Source organism: Borostomias antarcticus (assembly GCF_949987555.1).
Source record: "Borostomias antarcticus genome assembly, chromosome: 1".
In the NCBI taxonomy this organism is placed as follows: domain Eukaryota; kingdom Metazoa; phylum Chordata; class Actinopteri; order Stomiiformes; family Stomiidae; genus Borostomias; species Borostomias antarcticus.
Window position 1 is genome coordinate 50,660,757 of NC_140234.1, and position 27,991 is coordinate 50,688,747.

Consider the following 27,991-nt stretch of genomic DNA (forward strand, 5'->3'; position numbering starts at 1 on the left):
GTCGCGCGCACGGGCCAAATATGAACACACGAACTCACGTGCCAGGAGGCGCAAACAGGGCCAAACAAACCCGAACAAGACCACACACACCCCTCTATCTAAACTGCCTCACTAGACCAGACTAAACTGCCAACCAGCTCAACCCTAGTCTTCATGTGGGTACAATGGCGGGTACTTATGCACTAAATACCAGCGGCCCGGAAAAGCGACCAAGAAATGGCAACCCCCCTGAAGCCCTAGCCGTGCTCCCGAGCAAAGCTCTAACCATGCTTACCACAGCACTAGCAGAAAAAAACAAACCGACGCCCCCAAAGAGGAAGCGCCGCTGTACCTACTCAGGGGAGTGTGCAATCAGACGAAATAAGCGCCACCTGACACTGATTCGCGCACCCACAGCAACATCAAAAATCCGGCCAATTAACAAGAAAAAAGGAAAAAATGCCTACCGCAAAACAACCGCGCGACTCCAATGAATAACCTGCAACCCGCACCACAATCAAGGTCCACGAGCCACCAATCAACGCTGCACCGCCGCCGGCATACAGGCACCCAACGAGCCCATCCACAAAACCAGTCGGCCTACGCAACGCAACAGCAAAAAAGAACGGCCGGACGAGCCCCCACTTTTGTCACGACCCGGCTCTAAGGCTGTGACAAAAATGGAGTCCACACGGTTGTTTCTCAAAAAGTTAACATAACTTATTAAAGTGCCATGATATAAATATGTAAATCAGTCAATCAGTAGTGTAAAGCAAGTGAATGGATGAGTGGAAGCATACTGTATGTGTGTGTATTTAACATGAGGTGCTCCAACGAATAATAATGTCCGCTGCCGGACAGGAAATGGGTCAGAGCCGCAGATCAAGATGAGCTTGCTCCATTTGTAGGGTAAGGTACGGGCCAGGTGCACTTGGTTAGCCTAATGGGCTGGGCCCCGCCCACCTGCAAACAAGCAGGCAGCCAACCAAGTAGACGGCCAGCCCTACTGGGTCGTCACACTAGTTCTATGCTAAATATTTAAAAAAGCCTTTCCAGATTAACTAGAATCTTACTTTATGGCAAATTATATGTCAGATCGCAAACTAACACCCCGGTGAGTTTCTTGTCTTTGAAATCGAGAGTTTAACATGTTTTTAAATGATTTTTCAAGATGCCCATCCACATCCATTGTATGACAAAAACGGTGGTAGAGCAATTATCAACTTTCTCGAAAATGCTAGCTTTGTCAACGTTTTGATCTGAACCATTGCATATGATCATAAGTAACCTTAAAACAGGGCTAAACATGCATTTTCCCTTTACTACTCCTTTAAAGGACAATGCTCGTTTTTGACAACCTGGACCTTATTTAGGACATAATATAAGACGTTTGACTCACCGAGATCACTTTTGTGTAGTTCGGAGGCATGTAGAAGAAATGTAAAATCCAGCGCGAGCCAGTAATATGATCTTTAGAAACGTCTTTCGAAACGAAATAGCTTCCCCACTTGCTCCAGCACGCATGCGCACAGCGCGCAATCGTTGCTCCAGCACGCTGTGCGCATGCGTGCTGGAGCAAGTGAGGAAGCTATTTCGTGTCTAAAGATGTTTCTAAAGATCATATTAGAGGCATGTGAAAAACCACAACAGGCCTACGCTCTATGTAAGCACAACTAGCGATTCATAAAGACAGATTGATGAAAACAACCGTTTCGCGGCAGAAAATAGATTTTTAGAAACTGCATTCTCGGTGCCCCCACCACCGCCATTACATGGATATACTGGCTCGCGCTGGATTTTACATTTGTTCTACATGCCTCCGAACTACACCAAAGTGATCTCGGTGAGTCAAACGTCCTATAATATGTTGTAAACAAGGTCCAGGTTGTCAAAAACGAGCATTGTCCTTTAATGTTATGGATGCTGCTGCTAGTTGTTGTGAGCCCATGAGCTTACTGGCTATCCCGCTCTCATTGTGCTGGATTAGCATCAGAAGCATTGCTGATGTGTCCAGGTAACAAGACCCAAGACATTTCAAAACAACCAAAAAAACAACCAAACACACTTGCATACACAGCCAACACACTACACTTAAAACAGGACAAGAACAAAAAAAACATGCCATTTTACTTGGAGTCCAGTATATCCCATTAATAATTTTATAATTAGTCAGACGTGTCTGAATTTCCCTAGACACTTTAAACATGCGCCAATAATTAAGCCCTATGTTTCATCGGTTATCTTCTCCTACTTCCCTCTCCCAGCACTTCAAATTTGGGTGGTTGGGATCTCCTCCAAAGATTAGAAAAGCATGACATTTTCCTTTTTAAGTGTCCAGCCTGTTCCAATCTTTCCTGTATCCTACTCCTGACATAGCGTGACATTGTGAAGATCATTTCAGTGGGGCGGCTGTAGCTCAGTTGGTAGAGCGGGTCGTTCAGTGATTGAAGGGTCAGTGGTTTGAATCCCAGCTCTGACTGTCCACATGTTGAAGTGTCCTTGAGCAAGACACCTAACCCCAAATTGCTCCCAATGAGCAGGTTAGCACCTCGCATGGCAGCTGCCGCCATTGGTGTGTGAATGTGTGTGTGAATGGGTGAATGAGAGGCCATTGTAAAGCGCTTTGAGTGCCGCTAAGGTGGAAAAGCGCTATATAAGTGCAGTCCATTTACCATTTCCGTCAAGCTCGGCCCCACCCTCAAGATCTACAATGCCATCCTCATGTTCAAGCACGCACAGTCAACACCTGACCTGGCCTGGTGTCCACCCAGCTTGATTAACTGATTGATCCATTCCAACAACACCCCGCCCACACACACACACACATACCCAACCCCCCAGGTGGTACAGAAACTGGTTCTGACCTGACTGGACTGAGAAGACATGTGACCAGAAATCTGGACTTCAGGTTCCAACTCCCTGGCTGCGTTCCGAATCGCATACTTCTACTACTTACTACCAGTACCTACTACAGCTGCCCTTAGAAAGTACGTACTTTGCAAGCAGTAGGCATCCAATTGGGACATACTACCTTGTCATAACATTGCGCCTTGAAATTTGCCCACATCCGTCGCTGACATTCGTCTACAGCTGTCGCGACTCGCACATATGTGACGCACATTTCCGCTGCGCACAGGATTGTGGGTCAGAATAGCCAGAAAAGCCTGCTGCCTTGCATACTGCAAAATATGACCAGTTGTAGTAGGACATCCTGGTATTTTTGCCATACTGCATGTGGCATACTATGTATTGGGACATACTACATCCTGTTTTGGCATACTATATAGTAGGGTAGTATGCGATTCGGAATGTAGCCCCTGTCTGCCTTTAACACTACAACCACACACATTCTTTCTCTCTCTCTCTCTCTCTCTCTCTCTCTCACACACACACACATACACACTTTCTCACACACAAACACACACAGTCCAGTATACACAGCTGTTTCTCTCCTCTGTCTCCCTGACTATGTATCAAAATGTGACAATCACCTGACAGCACCTGGCTCTGTGTGTCTCGCTTGGCTATCATGGTGCTAGCTGTTAACACACACACACTCACACATACACATACTCTGTCTCACGCGCACACACACGCACACACACACACACACACACACACTCTATACCTCCGTACAGAAATTGACCCCTGGTAACCTACTGACTCTCTGGGTGACTCCCACCTGGCATCCATTCTGGATCTATTTGACTCAGTTGATTCTATTTGATTCTATTTTGTATAAATATTCTGATATGAATGTTCTGTCACTGTATAAACAGCCTGCTCTGTATGTATTGTGAAGATAGCTGGGTGTTTGCAGAGTGGATGAAAATTAATATATATAAGCAACATTTTTAAATGCCTAAAAGTTTCCACTCAGTCTTACTGTATGTATCCTTGGTGATTGCAGTTCCACTGTCAATCACCTCAACTGTTTGTTTCATGTGACCTCTGACCCTCATGGACCAATCATGTTGCTGTTTTAGTTTCTGTCCTTTTCACCATCTATATTAATGATATTGTCTCTGCACTAACTGGCTGTCATGCTCATCTATATTCTGATGCTATGGTTGTCTATTGTATTGCTGATACTGTGCATGAAGCCAGTGAGAACCTGCAGCTTTCTTTTAATGTGCTTCAAGAAGTTCTCACCAATCTGAAACTACCGTAAATCCTCTAATAGTGGCCGGGGCCTTTATTTACTGAGCTGCAGAGAGCCCCAGGCCTTTATTGGAGGCAGGCCTATATTAGAGGCAGGCCTTTACTGTATTTCTTAAAATTAAACTCTCATGGACATAATCCCTTAATTTCAGGACTATTGCAAAAACATTGCACAAACCAAAAATATGCTCGGTGTCACCCAACAAAACAAATCAAAGAGGCCTACCGGTATGTAAACAGCCAGTTTACCTATTAACAATATAACATCATCACATTCACAGCATATTCATTCACATTCACAGACTCCATCAACTACTGAAGCGTAGATCTCCTTCGCTTTGTTTTGTAGTGGAAGGGACTACGTTAACACCCACTCTGAGGCGACAATATCACAAAAACTGTAAATGTATAAAACCAGACGTTTGGTGATAACAATTTAGCTTACTTTGTAGCTCAAAGTGTCCTCTAAACAATTCCGGTTTTCAAATCTAGTGCCGTTGTGTCGGTTTTAAAGTCGCACAGAAATGAAAAAAGCATTCTGTCCCATTTTGGTTCACATAATTGGTCATAGTTTTAATCTATTCAACGATGTATGCCAATTTTTTTTTTACAAAATTCAACTTTTGTTGTAATCTTATTTCAAAGTATATAATTTCTTACTTCCTGGAAAACGGTAGGTCACGTGCAATTACGACAACAGGTACCTTAGATTTTAGGCCAATAATCTCACGACATCCACCCATCAATCAACGCTATCCTTCTATCGAATCTGTCTAAAGTTCTTAAAACCCGTCCACTTGTCAATGTTCCAATCAAATTCCTCTAAACTAATGTCCCACCCTCATAGCTTGTTTGCGTCAGAAATACATCAAACTACGGAAGTTAGATGATCTCAAACGTCCGTTTCTGTGCGACTTTAAACTGGGTTGTTAATTTTGAATATAGTGCTGCAATTTGGAATCCTGGAGGGGGGCTGCGTTAACTCCCATTCCACCAACTCCTATGTACAGTAACGGTACAGTAATATGGAATTCCCATACAATGACAAGGCATCGCCAAGCAATATTTTCAGGGCGACACTTCACATAATTCATAGTGATGATTTTTGGTTGTTTTTATATAACTAAATATGCACATAACAAGCAGAAAAGATGAAGGTACATATGTAATGATATGTAATTGTAGGAGAGTCGTTTACTTTTCCCTTGCAGTTTAAAATGTCGCAAGCACAAGCCCAGAAATCAGTCTTGTCACTGTTTACATTACGACTGCCTCTATCGAGTGCGGGCGTTAAAACCACCTTATATGCTATCATTTTCCTTAAGACTCGGTTGTGTTTGTCCCGTATTGAGTAGATCCAGTCTGAAAGTTTAGCTACTAGCTCCAAGCTAACCTTCTTCCTCCCACCACCAGCTAGCCGTGTTCTTTTCTTGTCAGCTAAACGCAGTTCATCCTTCTGCTTTCTCCAGTATCTGATACTCTTCGGGTCGATGCCAAAGTGCTTTGCAGCTTGCTCTCCCGAAAATGTTCTACAGCATACTGCAAAGCTCTCTCTTTAAATTTCACATTAAACTTTCTTCTGGTCAGCGCCACGTTTGTTACCACATCAAACCACGCGCCTAGCAACCAAAACTACCGTAAAACCACACTATACAGACTCTGCTAAAACAGACAACAAAGACACCAACAGGGCAGACAAATGAGACAGACATTTAGTTCACTTATTCGCTTGGGAGAGTCACAATTCATGGTCACACAGTTGATTGTTAAGAAGCCAGTTCTTCAGGCTGAGTTTAAAAGAGTGATAAGTTTGAGCAGTGCGTATGTGCAGAGGCAGGGCGTTCCAGAGGTGCGCTGCTTTTATGAATGCAGACTGGCTGAAGGAACTTTTCTTATATGGAGTAGCACAATCACCTCTCTCGACAGATCTAGTTAATCTACTACTTGTGTTTTGTTTGATGAACTCACCAAGTGGGGGAGGGGCCATATTATGGAGTACTTTGAACACAAGACATATATTGGAGATTTTGATCAGGTTTTCCAAGCTCAAGAGTTTAGTGTTTAGTGAGGATCACACAGTGGTGGTAACTCTTGGGCTTGTTATCTTGTTATAATTGAATACAGGCCACTATTAGAGGATTTACAGTCCTTAATCCTAGCAAGTTTATGTTGATTTCTAGAGCCAGGATTACTGATTATGACCATTTGATCCATTTATTAACGGCTAATGGCTTGCATATTGAGAGAGTCACTGAGTACAAATATCTTGGTTTGTGGCTGGATGATAAACTCTCTTTCAAATTTAATGTAGACAGTCTAGCCTCTAAGCTTCCCGTACAGAAACCGTTCTAGCTTTCCTATGTTCAGCAGGAAGATAATTGTTCTAACTGGCGTCTTATCAGTATTAGACTATGATGACACAATCTATAGACATGCTTCTGTGACTACCCTGAAACCCCTAGACTTTGTCTACCATTCTGCCAAAAGATTTATTACGGGTGATAGTTATGACACCCACCACTGTGTTCTTTATGATAATGTACAGTAGGCTGGTCTCCTCTCTTTTAAAGGCGTAACTATCACTGTTATTTGTTTACTTTCAAAGCCATTATTGGTAAACTTCCACCATACATCTTGTCTCTAGGTGCGTTCATATGGTGTCGGAATAACCGGAAAAATGAGTTTCCTACCTGGAAAATTCACGGGAACACCCACTCATGTCAGAAGAACACCTCGGCATCTCTGCGAACATTTATGTACACGAGTTGCCGACATGTGACGTTGCATAGGCGGAAACATGGAGGGAGAAAGAAAATGTTTGATAGATGGTAAGAAACTTTTCATTAATGCACGTATTGCATATAATTTTCATTGCTCAAATCTAGCACGAATTAGTAAAGTAAGCTATATGCCATTCAATGTCAAGTGTAAAGCGCATATTAGCTAACCGTTAGTTGTTGTTGTCATCCACGTAGATATAGCCTTTCACTAGAGTACTAGATTATAGTTCAGTTGAGATCACTTTAGTCAAAATTGACCCGTTTATTTTGCATGCAGCAAATACAGCTAGGGATGAGACGGTATGGATTTTTGCATTACAGTATGGTACGGTACCGGGTACGGTATAAGGGGACCAGAGGGTGTGTGCCAATTATAGAGGCATCACATTACTCAGCCTCCCAGGGAAAGTGTACTCCAAGGTGTTGGAAAGGAGGATCCGACCGATAGTCGAACCTCAGATCGAAGAGGAACAATGTGGATTTCGTCCTGGTCGTGGAACCACCGACCAGCTCTTCACTCTCGCAAGGATCTTGGAGGGGGCTTAGGAGTTTGCCCAACCTGTCTACATGTGTTTTGTGGACTTGGAGAAGGCTTATGACCGGGTTCCTCGAGAGGTCTTGTGGAGAGTTATGCGGGAGTATGGGGTGAGGGGGTCCCTACTACTTTTATACCGCGGTTTTATAGTATACCGTCTCATCCCTAAATACAGCATATTACATTTTGGCGGTGTGCTCTGTTTGTGCAGCTTGGCCCAGAGTGCCGGGAACGGCATCGATTTAGCCCCCTGCCTCTATGGCGATCAGAGTGGGCTGCGATCGGGAAGTCGCTCGGAGGTAACTCAGCCCACCAGCGACCGCCAAAGAGAGCCACAGGGGGACCACTGTACATTATAGGCCCCGGCCTCCACGGGCCGGCACTTCGTGGAGTTCCGGAGGAGTACAGCCTAAAGCCTCTGCCTCCATGGCGACCGTGCCTAACACGCTTTGCGTCGTGCCTAACAACGCCCCCTAGCTGTTATAAAATCACTATAACACACGGCCTCTCGTGGTTTATTGCTTAACTCTTGTTTCTCCCCCCGTCAACAACTCGCGCGACAACAACTCGCCCACTCCCCCCCCCGTCAACATCTCGCCGCGCAAGGTGCCCTCATTTTTCACTGAGCACCTGCCCCCCAAAATGTCTGCACTCCACTGCTGCTGGTGCTAGCTTCCTCGCAGATGGTGATGTTGCTAGTGCTAGTGCTAGCTTCGATAGCCTCTGGAGCACTTCTGCATTCGATTGCACCTGCTGCGGTGTCATTTCAAGTGGTAGCTTCTTCATTAGCATTGCCAGTTTTATTTTTTTTATGAAGAAGTGGTCAATTGTTTTTATAGCTCTTTTCGCCATTGTGAGCAGGTTGTCTAGTTGTAGCTTGTTGAGCACTGAGCAGCCTTCCTGGACGACGTCACAGGGGTGCTCTGTGATGTCACAGAGAGTGAGTTGCTCCGCAAAAAGCAGTTACTGTAAATCAGTTGACGGGCACTTGGCTACAGTAGCCATGTCTGACAGTGAGCGATGCCGTTGTGGTACTGGCATTATTAGCTGCAGTTACTTCTTGTGATGAAGGGAAGGCAAAGACAGCGAAGGGAGCACAGGAGAATATGCATGGGACTTTGGGTTGAGGCTCAGAAAAGTACAGGATTATAAGGTTAGCAGCCGCCACAAACACTGACCGCAGTTTTATGGACTAAATTGTGTTTGGAGTGGGCGGATTCAAAGGTTTGGACGCAGGCTACTGTAGCCCACTGGCGTCTGGAGCCGTGGGCTTCCGGGGCTCGAGACCCGAATGTTTTTCACCTAGCCCCGGACGTTTTTTGACCCCCAGTTCCCAGCAAAAGGTACATATTTTAATAAAGAAATGGACACAAATCAAATTCCACTCCAAAATCGATTCAGACAGTCACAACTCTCACGTGTCGGTCGTATGTAATAGCTACAGCCCCCGCCTCCGACCCTCACCCCCCAGTAGGCTACATGCGTACAATGTCACTGTGCGTCGCGAGACAGATTCCAAAGCGGGAGAAGTTGCCTGAACTTGCCACACGCCAGAGCTGTAGCAAGTGTAGTAAACCAGTTCTGGAAGTGCTTACATTGGAATTCCAATTGACATTTTAACATTGGGACGGTATATCCATCAAAACTTGTCATGACTGTCCCGTCATTCACATTGCCTGTCAATCACGTTACCCACTTTAGCTATCTAGCTACAGGCAGCATCAATGAACATGGAAAATGGAGATCTTGAGTATTTGTTAAAATTTGATTCCAAAATGAAGTGGATTAAACGAGTTTGGGTTACGATATAAGGTAGGTCTTTTGTGATTAATTGCCAGTTGTTATGGCTGTGCGTTTTGCTTTGCCTAGATTTAATCAGCACTCGAGAGCGTGAACTTTGCTTCCTGGACAGGTGGGCTAATAAGCCTAGTAGCTTAGTAGTATGCCTAGCCTAAACACTGATTAGCGAAGTAGGGGAGTAGGCTATTGAGTGCTGTGCCATAATGGGGTGTATTTTATCGTTCTGTCATTCCTTTTCGTGGTGTTTGGCCATTGTTGTCATATAATGGCTCTGTAGTTTATTTAGTGTGTAGGCCTACCTAAAAGCCTGCTTGTTTCGGCCTAAATATTGCCCGCTTATTCGCTCGCTGTGAAATTATTGGCCTTTGTTGACGTGTTAAAAAACATCAGTAGCCTAGCCTAGGCTACTGTAGTATTCCTGTATGTTTTTTACATATATAATGCCACTGCTCAGCACCCTTCTGGTGATGTGAAATCTCCCATCAGGGCATGCTTTGAAAGCGCACCCCCCAAAAAATTGTGCGTGCTACGCGTGTGTTTCGTTGGTCTTGGCTTACCCAGTTCTAGGACCCACCAGACGCCTCTGGTTATCAAAAGTTTTGACTTCTCATTAAAAATAAAACTTGAACGCCGTTGTGTTTTGTGCTGTGCTCAGAGGCTGGGAGATATATTAGACCAGTGAGATGTCCAGGCCCTCTGCCCTGGTGTGTGGCAGCTGTTAGTGTCAGAGGGGAAGCCTCGTTCAGACTGCATGATTGCCATCTCAAAGGGATCTCTATTAGATGATGGTCAGCTGACTCTTTTAGCAACTGCAGTCATTTCAGCTTCCACTGGCACATTTTCCCCCCAGATTTTTCTTTTTCAGAACTGACATTTTTTAAGAGCTCATGTCCCGCAGTATGTTGCATTAAATAGTATTTTGTACAGTAAATGGAAATGTGGCACATTGAGTTGTTTGTCAGGGTGTTACCTGTATTCTCATTAAAAAAGACTGGGCACGACACTGGATGCTATTTAATATTGATTTTTATTAAAGTCCCGTCTTGTTTACCATGATTTGTGTATGATTACTTCTTTGCCATCCCCTTTCATAACCAAATGTGGTCTGATGATTAAATTGCTATGGCTTCTTGATTTTGCTCTCAAAATGCGCCAAATTCATGCATTTAAATTAACAATGTTAATTGTTTATTTTTTTTCTCCCGGGGGGGCATGCCCCCGGACACCCCTAGAGGGTCGGAGGTCCACCCCCCATAGCTGCTCAAAATCCTGTGGGACAACTTTTTATTGTGTGTGTGTATTTGGTGCATGATGGAAAACCCAAATGGGCCCCTAAAATATATTTTCCTGCAGGTTTCACCTGTTCTGAACTTCAGCCCCTGATGCTTTTCCCTTAGCCCCTAATGTTTTTGAATCCTGCTTCCAATCATTTATTTTCACCATCTTTTCACCATTTATGGGCTCCAAATGCAGAATTTCTGTGAAAAAAATGAAAAACGCATGTTTTGATTCTTAGTTTACAGTGCATCACTGAAAGTCTAACACAGATTTGAGGTCATACTTTACATTTCCTGATTCATACACTACTTGGCAACATGGGTAAAAAAAAAAAAAAACACTGATCCATGACACTGCAGAGGCTGTACATTTGCATTTGTCAACAGTGTACCCTGGTGTCCCCAAGGGGGCTCCAAACCTCTCCATTAATTTCTCAATGAGAAAATGAATGGAGAGGTTTGGAGCCCCCATCAAACTTTGCGCGTGGATGTCAAGCAGCCAAAGGAATTGCATTATAGGGTATGCCATACCTCTTTGGAAAGCTTAGGATGTCTGCTATCGGATGATAGAGGTGTCTATCAGAATATAGGAAACTGCAGAAAGTTTCTTCGAAGCAAATAGGACGTGGTAATGTGCGCTGTCGTGCGCAACAGAGGCAGACTGACTTTCAGAATAAAAGTTGAAAACCGGAAAATAGGTGGATTTGAACAAAAACAACTGTTGAGTCTTACAATAGAGATATTTACCTTCATAATCAACTAAAGGTTTGGTATTGTATTTACTACTTTATGACAGCTTTTGGTAATATAAGATGTTTTATTGTCTATAAAGTGAGCAGACACACAGAGATATTTCATTGTTGACCTTGGGTGACCTTTGTTTGTTTTTTTGGTTGCTGTAATGGTTTGTAATGCTTTGGTGGCGAAAGTATACAAAGATAAGATCCCAAATATTTTATGCAAATATTTTAGAATTATGATGTTCAATCTTTTCTTGATTTCCGCCTAAAATGTTAAGGTTATTTTTATGCATTACAGACCAAGTGTAACACTAGGAAGTGTGAAATTTTGCTCACATCAACACTACTATATACTGGTTGGAATGGTATGTGTGCTTTCATGATACTGTACATCAGTGGAGGCTTGTCCATTGAGGCAGGGGAGGACAGTTCTCCTCAGTTTTTGGAGAGAAGAGAAGGATTAAAATATAAATATATTATTTTTTTTATAATTTTTTATAATTTATTCATAATTAATATTATCTCAGTTTTGTTCATAAAGCAGGTTTTCCCTATGGATAAAAACCCATTATTAATTCTAAAGCTCCAACAGTGACATCTATAACTTGCAGCTGTAGGACCCATATATATCTATGGAAGGGAGGCTAGCCTCCCTTAGGGCGGGTTCTTTTCTCTTAAATCAATGTAATGCCTTTTTTCTTGCTAATTTGTGATTGGCCAAAACGCTGAAAAATTACCGGATCGGAGAAATCCACAGCTTGGCTCCTGCTTGCGTGAGAATTGATCGCTTTGCGGTGCTTATTCCTCATCCAGTGATGAATGGGTGGATGGAAAACGTTCAACTGAATGTTCATATTGTTCTGATAATTGTAGGCTATAGCAACATAAGAGTGGTAGATTTGACAGCAACCCAAATGAGCTAATCCCATAGCTGTACCATTGCTAGCTAGCCATGAGCGAACTGTTGGATACTGCATTTGCTGTGCAACATATTCCATTGTCCAGTTGTCAAATCTATTTGCCAACAAACTGTTTGAGAGTCAGCACACCTCAGTGACCCCTAATAAAAAACATTTTTCATATATCACCTAACCTCTCCAGCACCTCACCAATATCAATTATTTTCTCTCTTTAGAGAAGAGTAGCCTATAATCCATTACAACAACTATTGCTTACAATGTTTTATTGTTGTTTTGTAATATTTTATCATGAATATGATAAATAAATTCTGCATGCAGTTAAAGAAAGTATTATTCAGTTTTTCATATGCTAAAATTGACTGTAAATCCACTTTAAAGCTGATATTTCAAATAATAACTGACTAAGGGAATGTTCCCCCCGCCTCTCTTCCTCCTGTCCTCCTCAGTTTTTTGAGTCACCAGCCGCCGCTGTACTGTACATTATGAAATTGTATGCTTATATTATGTTTTTTAGTGCAAAAAGTAGATGCCGGTGTCCCCATCTGGTGTCTATTGCGTCTATTGCCAACAGTTTAGGTCGCCATTTTGAATATTGTCAATAACTCACTTCCTGTTAAAGATAATCTTTGGGCACCCCTTCTAGGATGTCTTAGGATCAGCCAAGGGACATGTGTATCAAATTGTATACTTAAATTAGATTATTTAGGCATCTTTTGAGTAAATTGTCAACAGTTTGGGGGGCCATTTTGAATTTTGACAATAATTCACTTCCTGTTTAAGATTTTTTGGGCACCCTGTCTAGGATGTCTTAGGGTCACCCAAGGGACATCTGAACCAAATTTGGTGCTTTTATCCGCCACATAACAATTTTTCAGATAATCCCCCTACTAAATCCAGCATAAGAGTAATGTAAGGTGGTTGCTTACCAATATGAGCCTTAACAATTTATAAAAACCAATGTTTCTCACGTCTCATGGAAAGAGAGGGCTAGCCAACCATCTCATACAGAGAGCAGTGATGTGTGTTATACAGTAGCTAGCACCTGTAATGAACCTGAGAGCTGAATGGTAAACTGAGTCTAGAGATCTAAGGGTAGAAGTAGAGGCATGTCTATAGATTACATCCTCATAATCCAGGACAGATAAAAAAAGACTGCTTCAATGATCCTCTTCCTGCATACCAATGGAAAGCTAGTCCTATTCCTATACAAGTAACCACATTTCTGGCATAGTTTGCTGACAAGATTATCAATATGCAATTTGAATGTTCATTTATCATCGAGCCAGATACAAAGATATTTATTATACTGAGACTCTCTCTCGATAGATCCATTTGCAGCAGTTATGCGCAGACTATCAAGGTCAAGATCCTTTGCCTTAGAGAACATGAATTTGCTTTTGTGATTGATTCATGTCATGTGTGTAAGTACAGTAGGCTAGTTAGCTACCTAATGTATCTAACTCTACACAAATTAGTTAAGTTATCTTACTGACATCCTGTTTAGCAGCATTGCTATCTTTAGTAGATGGGTATCAGTGTAATGCTATCCATCCAACCAGTGAAAATACCAGTAGAACCGTTAATAAATAAGGATGGAGAACAAAGGATGTTTTTGGGCCCATGTCTGTGTTTGCCTTACTGTAGGCCCCAAACGACTAAATCTGCCCCTGGCAATACCTCACTACAGATATTCACTCAAGGTTCATTAAAGTGCAGCAGTTTTCTGTACACCTACCTGCCTTGTCTTGCCATGTTGATCTGATTATTACACAGGCACATAAGGTCACCAATTACAAACCAACTGAACATCCAAACCAAAAACAAAACTGACTCACCATTCTTTTCACCCAAGAAGTGCACTAAAATGCAGGACCTTCTCTCTGCAGCTCTGCAACAATGACTGTCATAAAACCTGATTGAACTGATCAAGGTCTCAACTGAACCAATTCCCCACACCCCTACTGGGGGTTGACATAATTAGTTGAAGCAGAAGGCGGGGTGGCCGCCGCAGTCCTTTAGAGCCTGTGTCCCAGTGCAGGCATCACCTGTCAAGATAAATAAAAGTGCTTCTTCTTCTTCATCATCATTGTCTTGTGATTACCTTGCATAGTAAGAGCCCCACACCCGAGTTTCTCACTGAGATTTAAAGGAAGATAAAACAGGCTGTAGACATGTCACATATTGAGACATACAGTAATCACTGGATCAACCATAAATATTTCAGTGGTTGGGCTACTCTCATGGGTTTCTATGGAAGCGTATGCTTGTAACACTGAAAACAGCACATTTTATGGCTCCTGACTTTTTGCCAGAGGTTCTGTAAAGATACAGTACTTTCAAGCTACATGAGATAACTCGGCACTTTGGCGGCCCCTCTGTTCGTGATGAAATCAACACTGTTTTTTAAGAACCACACTTCCCACAATCCTCCACTCACTCGCTGTAATGGTGGGTAAAAAAATGGATAATGTGCGTGGAGCAGAGAGGATTAGAAGATTGTAGCTACTTCAATTGACTTTCTGGAAGGATGGCTTCAATGCAGGTAAATACCAGCCTTTGTTTTATGTGCATGTAGATAAATTTGCAGATTTAGTTTCGCGGGGCGAAGTGTTTGTTGTCTTCCTGATATTGTGACGCGCAAAATGCGTCATTTCCGTTTCCACCACTAGATTTCCCGCCAGTGTACTAGTACACTGAAATTCTAAAAGAATAAATTCACAGGGTCTCATGCAGTCTCATGTCACGAAAATTATTTTTGGGGTCTTGCTAGGGACTGTAGCCCCTTTGGAAGCTTCTTCCAGAGGGGCTACAGTCCTCATCATCAGATGTCCCATGTCAAGAGGGCACCAGGGTGCTCGGCTGTGTTATCAGATCTGTGTTATTTGTTTGTCTATTGATCTCCCTGATCTGTCAAGAGGTTTCATCCTTGCCTACCTATGATCGCCAAACACTACTTGAGATTGGAGGCTTTTTTGACTTGTCCAAGTCCAACGTGAGGACGATCTGACACATCTGACAGCTACTCCAGTGTTCCTGAGATGCTCTCTCCATTCCCTACCCCGCAAGAAGCGCTACAGAAGACGCGGTAAACGCGAAGGTGTGCTTGTCAGACTTAAGGCAAGCCTTAAGCCTGCCCGTGCGACAGATCCTTGCATTGATCCAGATTCCCTGGACGCTTCTGATACCCTCTGCTTCCCTGTGCTTCCTGAGACACCGATGGATCCGGCCTATTCTCCCTGCCTGCGTTGACAGCACATTGACAGCCGGAGTCGATAGCACGCAAGCAAACCTCGACCAGCTGACGCTGCCTCCTACCACCTGGTACAGTCGGACTCGAGAATGCGGCGTCTCCCATGGGAACCTCAGTTACCTGAAGCGTGCTTCGCCCGTAGACAGAGAGGCCACTAGTCTCCGTCTAGCTCTACCAAATACAAGATCAATTGCTAACAAAACATTTATGCTTAATGATTTTTTCAAGTTGCGCAACCTGGATTTTATGTTCCTGACGGAAACCTGGATTCGCGAGGGTGAGCTTATTCCATTCTCTGAACTCCTTCCTCCTGGATGTGATTTCTTTAGCTCCTCTCGTACTACTGGTAAAGATGGAGGCTTGGCCACTATTTTCAAATCCACTTTCCATTGCCGGCTAAATCCAGCTGTCAGTCGCTCTAGTTTTGAGCTTCAGCTGTTCGAGATAAACTTTCCTACGACTGTTTTGTGTGCAGTGAGTTACCGTCCACCCAAATTCAACAAAGACTTTGTACCGGACTTTGCTGACTTTGTGTCTAGTATTGCGCTGAAGTACGATCACTTTTTAATCGTTGGGGATTTTAATATACATGTGTGTTGTGAGACCAAGCCTCTAGCCAGAGACTTCCTGTAGCTTATCGACTCCTTCAGTCTGACGCAGTCGGTCGCTGGCCCGACTCATGATAAAGGACACACACTGGACCTTGTGTTGTCTTTTGGATTAAGTGTTCAGATAACTGAAATTTGCAACACACCTATATCGGACCATCTACCTGTCTTATTCTCTCTCTCTGTGCCCGGCCCTGTGACTACTGACTCTGTTCCTGTTTGCCGTCTGCGCGTTTTGAACTCACAATCTGCTGTCCAGTTCTCTGACTGCCTTTAAATACTCTATCTTGTTCACTATTGATGACTATGGTAATTTAGGTGTAGATCAATGCATGTCGATGTTGACTCAACTTGTACAGAAATTTTAGATTCTGTTGCACCTTTTAAAGTTAAGCACTGTAAGCCACTGGCAGAGCCCTGGCTGAACGAGTCCACTCGTGCGCATGTGCTGTAGGAGAGCGGAGCGTAAGTGGAAAGGTGACAAACTTCAAATATCTCGAGACCTTCTCCGAGACGCTCTCTTAACTTATCAGCGGGCAGTTAAAGCTGCTAAAACAGAATATCTCTCCACTCTTGTGTCCTCAAACTATCACAAACCCCAGGTTCTCTTTAATGTATTTGACTCTTTGGTAAATCCTTCTGAGACTGTGTGTATTGTGCCTTCATCTTCTCTGTGCGAAGATTTTCTTCAATTTTTTAGTAACAAAATTTCTGTTCTTAGATCTTTGTGAAAATACCAACATGCACACTCTCACACTGTTGTGGTGCTGGGAGTAAATCCCCTTAAAAGTGTCAACTGAAGAATAACGTACTCCCGCACACACTTTTTCTCTGCTTTTTAATCAGTCAATGTTTCAGTTTTGTACCTTCATCAGGACAGATTTATTCTTCATTTGTTCTTAGATCTTTGCCCTCTCAGTCTGTGCAAGACCCGACTGTCCCTACTACCAACTCAGCTGTCCTTCATCAGTTTGAGCCTGTCCCTGTGTCCCTGTCCCAGATCTCTAATATAGTGAAAGACCTTTGCCCTGCTAACTGCCCACTTGACAGCATTCCATCTTGATTTCTCAAAGATGTCTTAAGTTCAGTTGAACTATTTGTTTTAAACTTCATTAATCTCTGTCTTAGCTCTGGGTCTATTCCATCCTCATTCAAGCATGCTGTCGTGCAGCCTCTTTAAAAAAAAAAAAAACCTGGACTCCTCCGTTCTTGCTAACTTTCGACCAATCTCTAAACTTCCCTTTTTATCCAAGGTATCGGAAAAGGTTGTGTCTATTCAACTCCATGAGTTTTTGGATACTAGCAAAATTGGTGAAAAGTTTCAGTCTGGTTTTAAGCACTTTCATAGCACTGAAACCGCCCTCCTTAAGGTTTTTAATGATCTTCTGTTAACTGTTGATGCTGGAAACTGTGCCCTTTTAGTTCTTTTAGACCTAACAGCTGCCTTTGACACAGTAGACCACAGTATCCTTCTCTCCCACCTTGAGCACTGTGTAGGGGTTAAAGGCACTGTCTTAAAATGGTTCAAGTCATATTTATCTGACCGATCTTTCTCTGTTCAGCTAGGACAGTTTTCTTCTGCTGCTGCCCCACTTACCTGCGGAGTCCCCCAGGGTTCTATACTGGGCCCTCTACTATTTTCCCTGTACATGTTACCTCTGGGTTCAATTTTTAGAAAGCATAACATCTTGTTCCACTGCTTTGCTGATGATGTTTAGGTGTACTTGCCCTTAAAGATAGAAAGTGTAGAATCCCTGCAGCCGGTACCTTAACTGCTTAAAAGATATCAAACTGTGGATGGAGTTGAATTTTCTGAATCTAAATGAAAACAAAACAGAAGTGATCTTGTTTGGACACGCTCACCAGGTTGAGGTTCTTGCTGGCTCTCTAGGCCCACTAGCAGCTCACACAGGACCACATGTTAAAAATCTGGGTGTGGTCCTCGATAGCTCCTTCAAACTGTCCAAACAATTCAGCTCTGTTGTCCAGGCCAGTTTTTACCAGTTGAGGCTCCTGGCCAAGGTTAAGCCTTATCTTGCCAAAAAGGACCTTGAGAGGGTCATTCACGCTCTGATCACCTCTCGCCTAGACTACTGTAATGCCTTATACATCTGCATCGAACAATCTGCTTTACATCGCTTACAGTTAGTCCAAAATGCGGCAGCTCGTCTCCTAACAGGTACCAAAAAGTGTGAACACATAACCCCAGTACTTGCATCTTTGCATTGGCTTCCTGTCCATTTTAGGATAGATTTTAAGGTTCTATTATTTGTTTTTAAGGCCTTAAATGGCCTGGCACCAGGTTATCTGGTGGACCTGATCAATCTACACAAGCCCTCTAGAGCTCTTAGATCAGCTCAGCAGATGTTCCTTGATGTCCCTCAGTCCAGGCTTAGAAGTAGAGGAGACCAAGCTTTTTCTGTTGCCGCCCCCTTACTCTGGAACTCCCTGCCGTTGGGCATTTGTACTGCAAATACTCTTACCACTTTTAAGTCTTTTTTAAAAACACATTTTTTCTCTTTGGCGTTTGGTTGCACATGGTTTGCATAGACACCAGATCACAGATTTTACAACTATTGTCTTTATTAATGTTAATTGTATTGTTTGTATGTACTGTATCATGTGTGTACTTATTGTGTTTTGTATTGTGTTTTGTGTTTTATTGTTTTTACTGTAAAGCATATTGGCAAACCACTGGTTTTTAAATGTGCTATACAAATAAAGTTGACATTGACATTTACATTGACATTGCTACAGTAAGGACAATTCATAAACTAATAGCAAGTAAAGGTGAATGTTGAAATATAAAAAGTTCTCATTGAGCTTTAAAGTTACATTATGTATTTCAAAGTGGGATATAGCATAAAACAGCTACGTTGGCAGCTAAGTTGTTTTTGTTAATGTATTGTAAAGCAAATAGCTATTCTTCCACATGGCTGATTTTGGAGGAAACTCTTCAAATCAAGAAAATATTCACTGAACATAACAATACACAGCCCATTAAGGCCTCAACAAGACAATACTCAACTGACTACCCATTCAGTGAGCATATGCCATCTACAGTAGCCTGAACACGGCTACTTTGCTTATAATGACTGGTTAAGCCACAGTGAATGTAGCCTCATACAGTAGCAGCTGCCCAGTCAACAAACTGACAGAGAGCCGACTCAGGTCTTTGAGATTCAACTTCACAATAAAATCAGATCATAAATCCAATCCTAATCATTAGATCAGTCCATGGCAAAATCGAACCCAATTACAGTAAGGCAGTTAATACTCTAAAGTCACTGACACTTAATCTGTGTTGTGTTTGTGTGTGTGTGTGTGTGTATGGGGGGGGGGGCAACAGAATTCCGTCGCCACCTAAAGAACCACTGATGTATATATACGTAATCAAGCTGTTCATTCAGAGTACCATATCTCTGTCCTTGGGGAATGACAGGTAAGTAAGACATGAGTAATCTGCTGCACTGTTAAAACTGTGTCCTAAAGGAAGGCATGACTAATCAACTTGCTGTCTAACATGAAGACAAAATCCATGTCCTGAAGGAAGACATGAGTAATCAATCTGCTAGTTCACTGAAGACCAAACCTGTGTCCAGAGAGTACGCATGAAAATTCAAACTACTGCCTGACATAAGATCACTGCGTTATGCGTTATGGGTGGAGGGGAGACCAGATGGCCATCCTCCAATCAAAATCCTGCAGTCCTCAACTCAGCCACTGACGTTATAAACCCACTGGGCATTCGGGCAAAGAAAACAACCTTGTAAAGTAGGGCTGTGTATCGAGTCGAATTTCATCGAAGGTTCAGAATCGATTATCACGATTCGATTCGATTCGATTCAATATCCATTCGGTTAGTTTTACTGAAACCTGTTTTTTGTAGCTGTAATCTTAATTACATGACTGCCAAGTTATGCAACACATCAATACTAGGGCTGGGTATCGATACTGATTTCCAAAAATGAATGAATCATTGAATGAATTAATGAACTATTCATACCTTCATTTATTCATTCATTCATTAAATAAAAGATCGATTTTGGGATTCATGAATCGATTCTGAATCATTTGATTCATAATCGATTCATAATCGATGAATCAATTTTTTAAACCCAGCCCTATTGTAAAGTGCTTGGTTCAAATTGTAGTCCAAACAATTCTAATTATGTCCATGAGAACCAAGTTTGGAAAATGCTTAGTGAAATACACTACAGCATCAATCAACACTCTACAAAAAAACACCAACCTTACGAAAGGTGTAATTTGTTGTTGGGTTGTAATTTCCATTGTTCTAATATTGAGCCTCACATTTGAGTGCTGCAGCACAGCACACCACTCAAGGTTATTAGGTTATTACGCTACTGAAGACAGTTGTTTTGCTGTATTGTATTGATATTCCTGCTGCTCTAGAAGCAACATAATAGAGAACTCTAAAACATGCTGACTCCATTAAAATATGACCAGTTATGGCAACATTTCACTACTGTGTATCCACACAACCATATAATAATGAAATGCACATGTAGTTGATCCAACAACAACAATGATTGATTGACCAGAATGAACCCTCATGCACACATGAAGAACATTAGTGTCAATAAAAGGTCAACTTTTAGAGGCGCAATGTCAAGTTTAGTAAAACTAAAGTGTATTACCACAAGCAAGTCTGTAATTTTGAGTAATAACCAATTGTTTTTTTTCCAATTGACTCTGCTTTTTAGAGGTGTGTCCAGGCTCAGAGCCTGACGTATCTGTATACTCCAGGTCTGGTGTTGAGTAAAAGTGAGCCTTGCTCATGTGGGAATCATTCAGAAACCGATTCTAACCTAAGAATAAACCAAAGAAGAAATTACAAGAAGTTAAAGAAGTAGTAAAGGGAAAATGCATGTTTAGCCCTGTTTTAAGGTTACTTATGATCATATACAATGGTTCAGATCAAAACGTTGACAAAACTAGCACTTTTGAGAAAGTCTGATAATTGCTCTACCACCGTTTTGGTCATACAATGGGGATGTGGATGGGCACCTTGAAAAATTGAAATCGAGGGTTTAACATGTTTTTGAAAGATTTTTCAAGATGCCCACCCACATCCATTGTATGACCAAAACGGTGGTAGAGCAATTATCAGACTTTCTCAAAAGTGCTAGTTTTGTCAACGTTTTGATCTGAATCATTGTATATGATCATAAGTAACCTTAAAACAGGGCGAAACATGCATTTTCCCTTTACTACTCCTTTAAATATTTAGCATAGAACTATTTAGTCGCATCACATACATGTGTAAACTTCCGCAAACTAGGTAGCCTAGCAACATTAACAATAACAATAGCTACCGTAAGTAGTTCCACTTCCTGAATCCCCTCTGCGGATTGATCTACACATCTACAATGGTCGCTTCAATACAAGTCAATGGATTTCATAAAATGATCAATAAAACCCTACAGGATTCATACTTTGCGGCAAATTTATGTCAGAACACCAACGGACACCAATTACCCCCTCGGTGAGCTTCTTGTCTTTGAAATCAAGAGTTTAACATGTTTTTGAATGATTTTTCAAGGTGCCCACCCACAACCATTGTATATGATCACAAGTAACCTTAAAACAGGGTTAAACATGCATTTTCCCTTTACTACTCCTTTAAGATGGTACTTGATTCATCTCAAAAAGAGAAACTAGATTCCCAATACAGAGAGACAAAGAGAAGGGCAAAAGAATAAGCATCCCGATTTCAAGGAAATAACAGCCTGCTTTTAGCTGCCAGTTTGCTGCACAATTAATATCTGAGCAAACAGGCTGCTTCCACACCATCAGACTCTCCTCCTGGATGCTGTTGCTTACCCGTACTGACTGTATTCTGTGGGATACTGCAGCACAACAGGCTCCATCACCGGACTCCCCATCTCGTCCCTCGGGCATGGAGTACCTGGTAAGTCTCCATTTGTCTCTGCCTCTGTTCCTCTCCCTGCCTCTGGCTCCCCTGTCAGAGGATCTGGCTCTGTGACCTCTTCCTCCATCGTACGGCTCTTAAACACAGCACCAGCAGGGTTCCTGTCCCCTGATAACTGAGCCTGACTCCCTCCCAAATCTGTGTTTCTTCCAAAGCAACAGCATCAGTGCCCTGGATGAGCAGTGAGGGGAGCAGGTAGTGGCTCTCACTCACTTCCCAACCCTTGCACTTCCAGACTCTCTCTCTCTCTCTCTCCCTCACTCACTCACCCCCCACTCACTAGTGCAAACATCCCCCCACATGGAGACAGGCTTTTGGATCTCAAGTCCCAATGACGGGCAGAGTCCTGATATGCGGCTGCGCCAACACACCGCACAGAACACCGTGCGACCGACCGGCAGTTCCCGAAGTGCGTCGCACTGGGGGAACGACATGAGAAAAAGTGCGACCATATACTGTACGCAACACGTAAAGCCTAAGCTACGTGATATCAAAACACCTCACGCGTCGCCGTGCAGCACAGCAGCGCGCAAAGAATGTGTCGTGACCGTCCGTGAGCAACAGCGCGATCGCGGGAGGGACACTCACGGAGGCAACGTGCTCTATTGAATGTGTGAAAGCAGTGCTTCACACTTCCAGTACATCACAGCTCTCCAAGAGCGTTTCCTGTAAATGGTTAGGACACTCATCAGTAGCCTATGGTCGAGGAGCACTTTTGACAGCAACGATAACGTTACTCTTCAAAAATATCATTCACCATCAATGCATACTTGAAATGTCATAACATTTTGTCTGATCTTTAGGACTACATGATATTAGTGCATAATCTTGTGGAACACGTATTGTATCCATATGAACACGCTTTTAATCAGCTTTCTAAACGTAGGCTATATTCAAGTAGGCCTATGCCTATTTTGTTTGAACGTTAGACATAAAGCAGACAAACCATTTATTAGCCTTTATTAAACCTATATTTATTCAAAATGAAAGCGAAGACATTGTCTATATAGGCTCTTTTAAGATTTATTTAGCAATGCAAAATCTGCAACAACTATTGACAATGTTCAGATGTCATTTTCACCGTGGATAAATGGAAAATGGACATAATCTTATTCAGATTAATGTATTTTAATAACAACAGGTGCATGCAGATGAGACCACCTGTGCCAGGGAACCCGCCCGATGCTCATGACAGTTACATATTAATTAAAATGGAATAGAATCTCTACAATAATATTGTTCCAAACTTACCTTCGAGGTTGGATTGTCTTTGAAAGCGATTAATCAAATCCTTTGTCGATACACAAGGGCGCAGTAGGATCCAGTTTAAACACCTTGTTTCACAAATTCTACCCATGCATTATGCCATTAACTGTGTAAATGAAAAATTATAATTCCTTTCCAATGTTGACAATATTTCCTCCACAAGAAGAGGAAGGGTTGCGTTGGTCGGTCGGTTAGGGATCATTCAATAGGACATCCACCAGGCGACATGCAGTTGGACTTTTCCATCAATTCTAATAGTGCCTATTGTTCGACACTATCACCATTGTCTGCGAAAAAAAGATATGTATGAAATGTTTCGTCTGTAAGCTTGTCCTAGTCATTTACTTCAAGTAACTGTCCTGAGTGGCAGATTTATTGGTGCCGAATGCCTTGAAAGATTGATGAGAAGCCACCGTCAAACAGGAGCTGACACAAGCACTCTAGAGATCTACGCAATCGAGTTCGTATAGCCTAACTGTTGTTTTGTAGAATCCCCATTGTTGTACAAATTCAACAGAAAAACACTATATGCATCCTTGAGATAGTGGTTCAGTAATTTCTTCCTCTGGTAGTGGCAGTAGTTTATTAACCATGCGCGGTTAGGACAGCCAGGACAAGACTGCCCAGGCGACGCACTGGCACAGTTTACTATCGTCTGCGCTCCTCGACAGGACATTATCTGCGTTCCAAGAAGGCGAGACCCAAAAAAGAACAACATTTTGTCTCGGATATGTTTATGTTGTAGCATATAAAGAAAAGGAATGGTGTGTATATGCCGCCTAATTGCCCTTTTTATTTTTATCAAAAATGTTCAACTCAAGATTCATTTGCATATAGTGCCAACATTCCTGGACAGGTAGCCTATTGACCCGCATGTCTCTGTGCATATTGACAGGATTCCCATCCTGGGTATGTTTTAAGCCTATCTGCCTGCTATTAGTTGCCCTGATAACTATAGATTAATTGTCATGATTCTAAAGACAATCCCACACCCAGAGATTTCTATTTGTTTAAATATACTTCTGAAGGGTTCAGTGAGCATACATACCAGAGTCATTATAGGCTAATGGAATCTACAGGGTATATGAGTTTATCAAAGTGATACAGCAACCCATTAATTTAAGTTAACAGATGCACTTAGCCTATATGTTTCTTCAGGATGCCCTATATGATCATTAGGCTATGCCCCTATTAGTCTCATGCTGCAGGATCTGCAATCCCACCTGGCTTAATCAGTCCATATGCTTCAGGACTGACTTAATTTGAATAATTAAGACATCACCATCTTCCAGGGCATTCCTCTGAATATCAAGGTTACTCAAATTATAACATTAAAAGACTAGAAATGGAGCTCAGTGAGCACAGACCTCTGCACACAAATGCATTTTGTGGCTCTGTGCGTGCACACGTGCATGCGAGCAGAACATGTTTGGTATTGCTGCATTAGTTAGGTCGAGCTTGCAGTTCAAACCTTGTGTCTCTGTGACCTTCCCATGTCGAGATATGGCCGTTTCAATGAATGGCCACCGTAATGTTTTCGGGTAATGAGGTAATGTTTTCTGTGGCGTGTGTGGGTGCGTAGGTGAGTTTGTTGTTTGTTTGTTTATTTGTGTGTTAGCAGATAAGGATTACACAAAAACTTCTGGACCGATTTTCATAACACTTGGTGGAAGGGTGTAGCACGGTCCAACTTAGAAACCATTACATTTTGGAGCGGATCCAAATCACGGGATGGGTCAAGCCGTCCAAACACAGCCGGCCATTCACTGCCGTTAATTTTTTGGACCAGGATTACTCAAAAACAACTGGACTGATTTTCATGAAACTCAGTGGTGGGGTGTACCATGAGCCACCTTAGAACACATTAAACTTTGGAGCAGATCCAAATCATGGGGCGGGTCCATGGGCCGCCCAAATACAGCCAGGCTGGCCATTCACCTCCATTAATTTTTTGGACTATAATTATGTGAAATCATGTGCCGGGTCCATTAATGAAAAGAAAAGTTAGAATGAAGCCAGCTCCCTATGTGGGTGCACTAGAGACGAGGGGTTTGGACTGGGGTGTGCGGGAGGAGAGCCCGGAGTGCACCGCACTGCGCCCCACTGGCTACGACCATGGAGCTGCCCAAACATGGCCGCCCATTCACCTCCAGGCATTTTTTGGACTTATTTGCTTATTTCTCCAGGGTAAGAATAAGGCATGTGTCAGGAGAAAATTGGGCATCATTTTAACTTTCAGAGCAGCTTTTCATTATTGTTTATTCACTTCCCATGAGGGAATACAGACCTGGGCTCTTTCCTTCTTTCACTCACTGAAAAACAGGACTGTACACACACACACAGACACACACACATACAGTACATAACATGTAAAAACCCATTGCAAACAGTGACGGCAACATGGCAAACAACACAAACATGCAAGTTCAGATGTCACCAGTGGGAATTGTTCCTTGCATTTTCCCATCCAAGCCGTCCTCCTCCAGGGGCAGCCACGAGTAGTGGGCAGCCATTGCTCATGGCACCCGGGGACCAAGTCCAAGTGCTCAGACCAAGTCCTGGTCAATGCATCTGCTCTTCTGCATGTTTTTTGTATTGGGTTCTTTGGTAGGAAACCCTTGCGAACACTGGGAGAACATGCAAACTCCGCACAGAAAGGCTCAGAGACCTTCTCGCTGTGAGGCGACAGTATTAGGTACTACGCCACCGTGCTGCACGTGAGTGATTTTGGGGTTCAGTGTCTTGCTCAAGGACACTTTGTCACACGCCGGGAGCTGGGATCGAACCTGGGACCTTGCGATCACTAGCCTGACTCGAGTGTGTATGTGTGTGTGTGAGTGTGTATGTCGTTGTCCCTGCTGTTGTTTCTTTTTTGGAAAAGAAGAAGGAAAAGTCATGAGTCAAGGAGTGTACTCTGTATTACTGTAGCTGACATGAAATTAAAATCCTTGCTGAAACGTCTGACCACATCTGGGGAGCTTATGTAGCTGGTATGTTTAAAGTCTCTCTGGGACAAAAATTTGATTTTCCTGCCAATAGAGCGGCAGCATTGGCCCCAGCTCCAGGCAGCAGGTCTACTGCCAGAACTTTCGGCAGGGCTGGTTGGTTTGGCCTCATGGGTAAAGGCTTCCCGTAAAGAGGTCCATTTCATTTCACTTTAGTCTTACAAACCTCCTACTTAGGAACACTGTTTATAAAACCAATTGTACTGTATAATAATATTGATGCTACTATTAACATCTATTAACCAGGCCAGGTCAAGCCTGGTTTATGTGCGTGGCTGGCTTGTTTCTGTTCAGGACTGGTTGGACAGAAGCTAGTCATGCCACTGAAATAGCTGTGAATTGAAATGACATGAAAGGATGTCTGATAAATTAAGATAGGTCTTGTCACTTGGACACATCAGTTCCAATCCCTACAATCCTTATCCAGCACAATAAGAGCGGGATAGCCAGTTAGCTCATAAGCTCAAAACAACAAGCAGCAGATTCCATAACATTAATTGGGGTTAGAATAAGGGTTGGGCCAGGATCTGACCTATAAGGCAAGGGGTAATGGCTGGAGTGAAAGGATGAATGGATGAAGGTGAGGTTTGGGGTATAGTCCCATAAAGTCATCCCTACCAGGTCTTGAACCTGATTTTGGTGTGCTGGGACTACTGCCTCTTGTGGTGCCAACAGAGAGATGCAGGCCAACATTGTCGGGAGTAAAGGAGTAAGGGAGGGAGGGAGTGATAACCCAACAAACGCTATACTAGTTGCGTGCACAAAAAGTGAAAAGCTAGACTCAGTATGCCTTTTTTTCAGACTGTTTCTTTTAATATATTTTTGGAGGGCATTTCTGCTTTACTATACAGGACAGTAGACTGGATAGGTGGGAGAAATGGGTGAGGACATGCAGCAAAGGGCACAAGCCAGAATTGAACCTGGGCCACTGTGGAAAGGACTAGTCTTTACATGGTACGCGCCTTAACCTGATGAGCCACCGGTGCGCCCCACTGAGACTTTAAGGCTACCCATAACACTGATATAAAGACACAGCACAATGGATGATTCACTTGTGGGCCGCAATTGACAGGCCATGGTTTTTAGGGGTGAAAGCCCTGTGGGTGATTGCCACATTATCACTCCCCACTCTAATCAATCTGTGTGGCCATTTTAGAGATAGGACGAGCTGTCACTCAAAAACAGCCCCTACACCCCAGACAGTCCAGTCCAGGTGACCAGTGCCACCACAAGGATTATGTTAGAATATCAAGTATGGTCTGAATGAGTAATGAATGTAAAGGTGTGTACTGTAGCATTTACATTACAGTAGTCTACTGTATAATATGCGATTCTCATGAGGCTCTTGTGTGCTTAACTGATCAGAATACACTTTGATGATTAAATTGATCTAGCCCTGCTATTACAAAACAAGACTGTAGTGCTGATAGTGACTCAATATGAGAAAATGTCCCTTACATAGTGGCAGTATAAACACTGGTTCTATCTGTAAAAATGCCTTCATTTAACAGGGACAATTTACTTTTAATCCCGGTTTGTAGAGAGGGAATGGGGATCTAAATGCAGCCAGCCATTTGCCTGTGCAGACTGCAGAGCACAGTGACGGAAAAAGAAAATTGTTCTCATTAGCCTGGCAGAGGGAGCTAACTTAGTGGAAAATGTAAAAGTTGACCCATTTCCATGGCCAGGTGACAGACGGAGCCACTAACAGGGA

At 42.8% G+C, this 27,991-nt stretch overlaps 1 protein-coding gene across 1 annotated transcript in view; it reads right to left on the minus strand.

Annotated features, from left to right (window-relative positions):
• The window catches only part of LOC311313419 (calcium-binding protein 8-like), a gene marked incomplete at both ends in the record, with an annotated part of 107,718 nt that extends 85,645 nt beyond the window's left edge, over positions 1-22,073 (minus strand). The window contains one exon of the mRNA XM_084443544.1: positions 21,898-22,073. Coding sequence (XP_084299670.1) covers positions 21,898-22,073 — 176 coding nt within the window. The remainder of the gene's footprint in view (positions 1-21,897) is intronic.
• Positions 22,074-27,991: the final 5,918 nt, after the last annotated feature.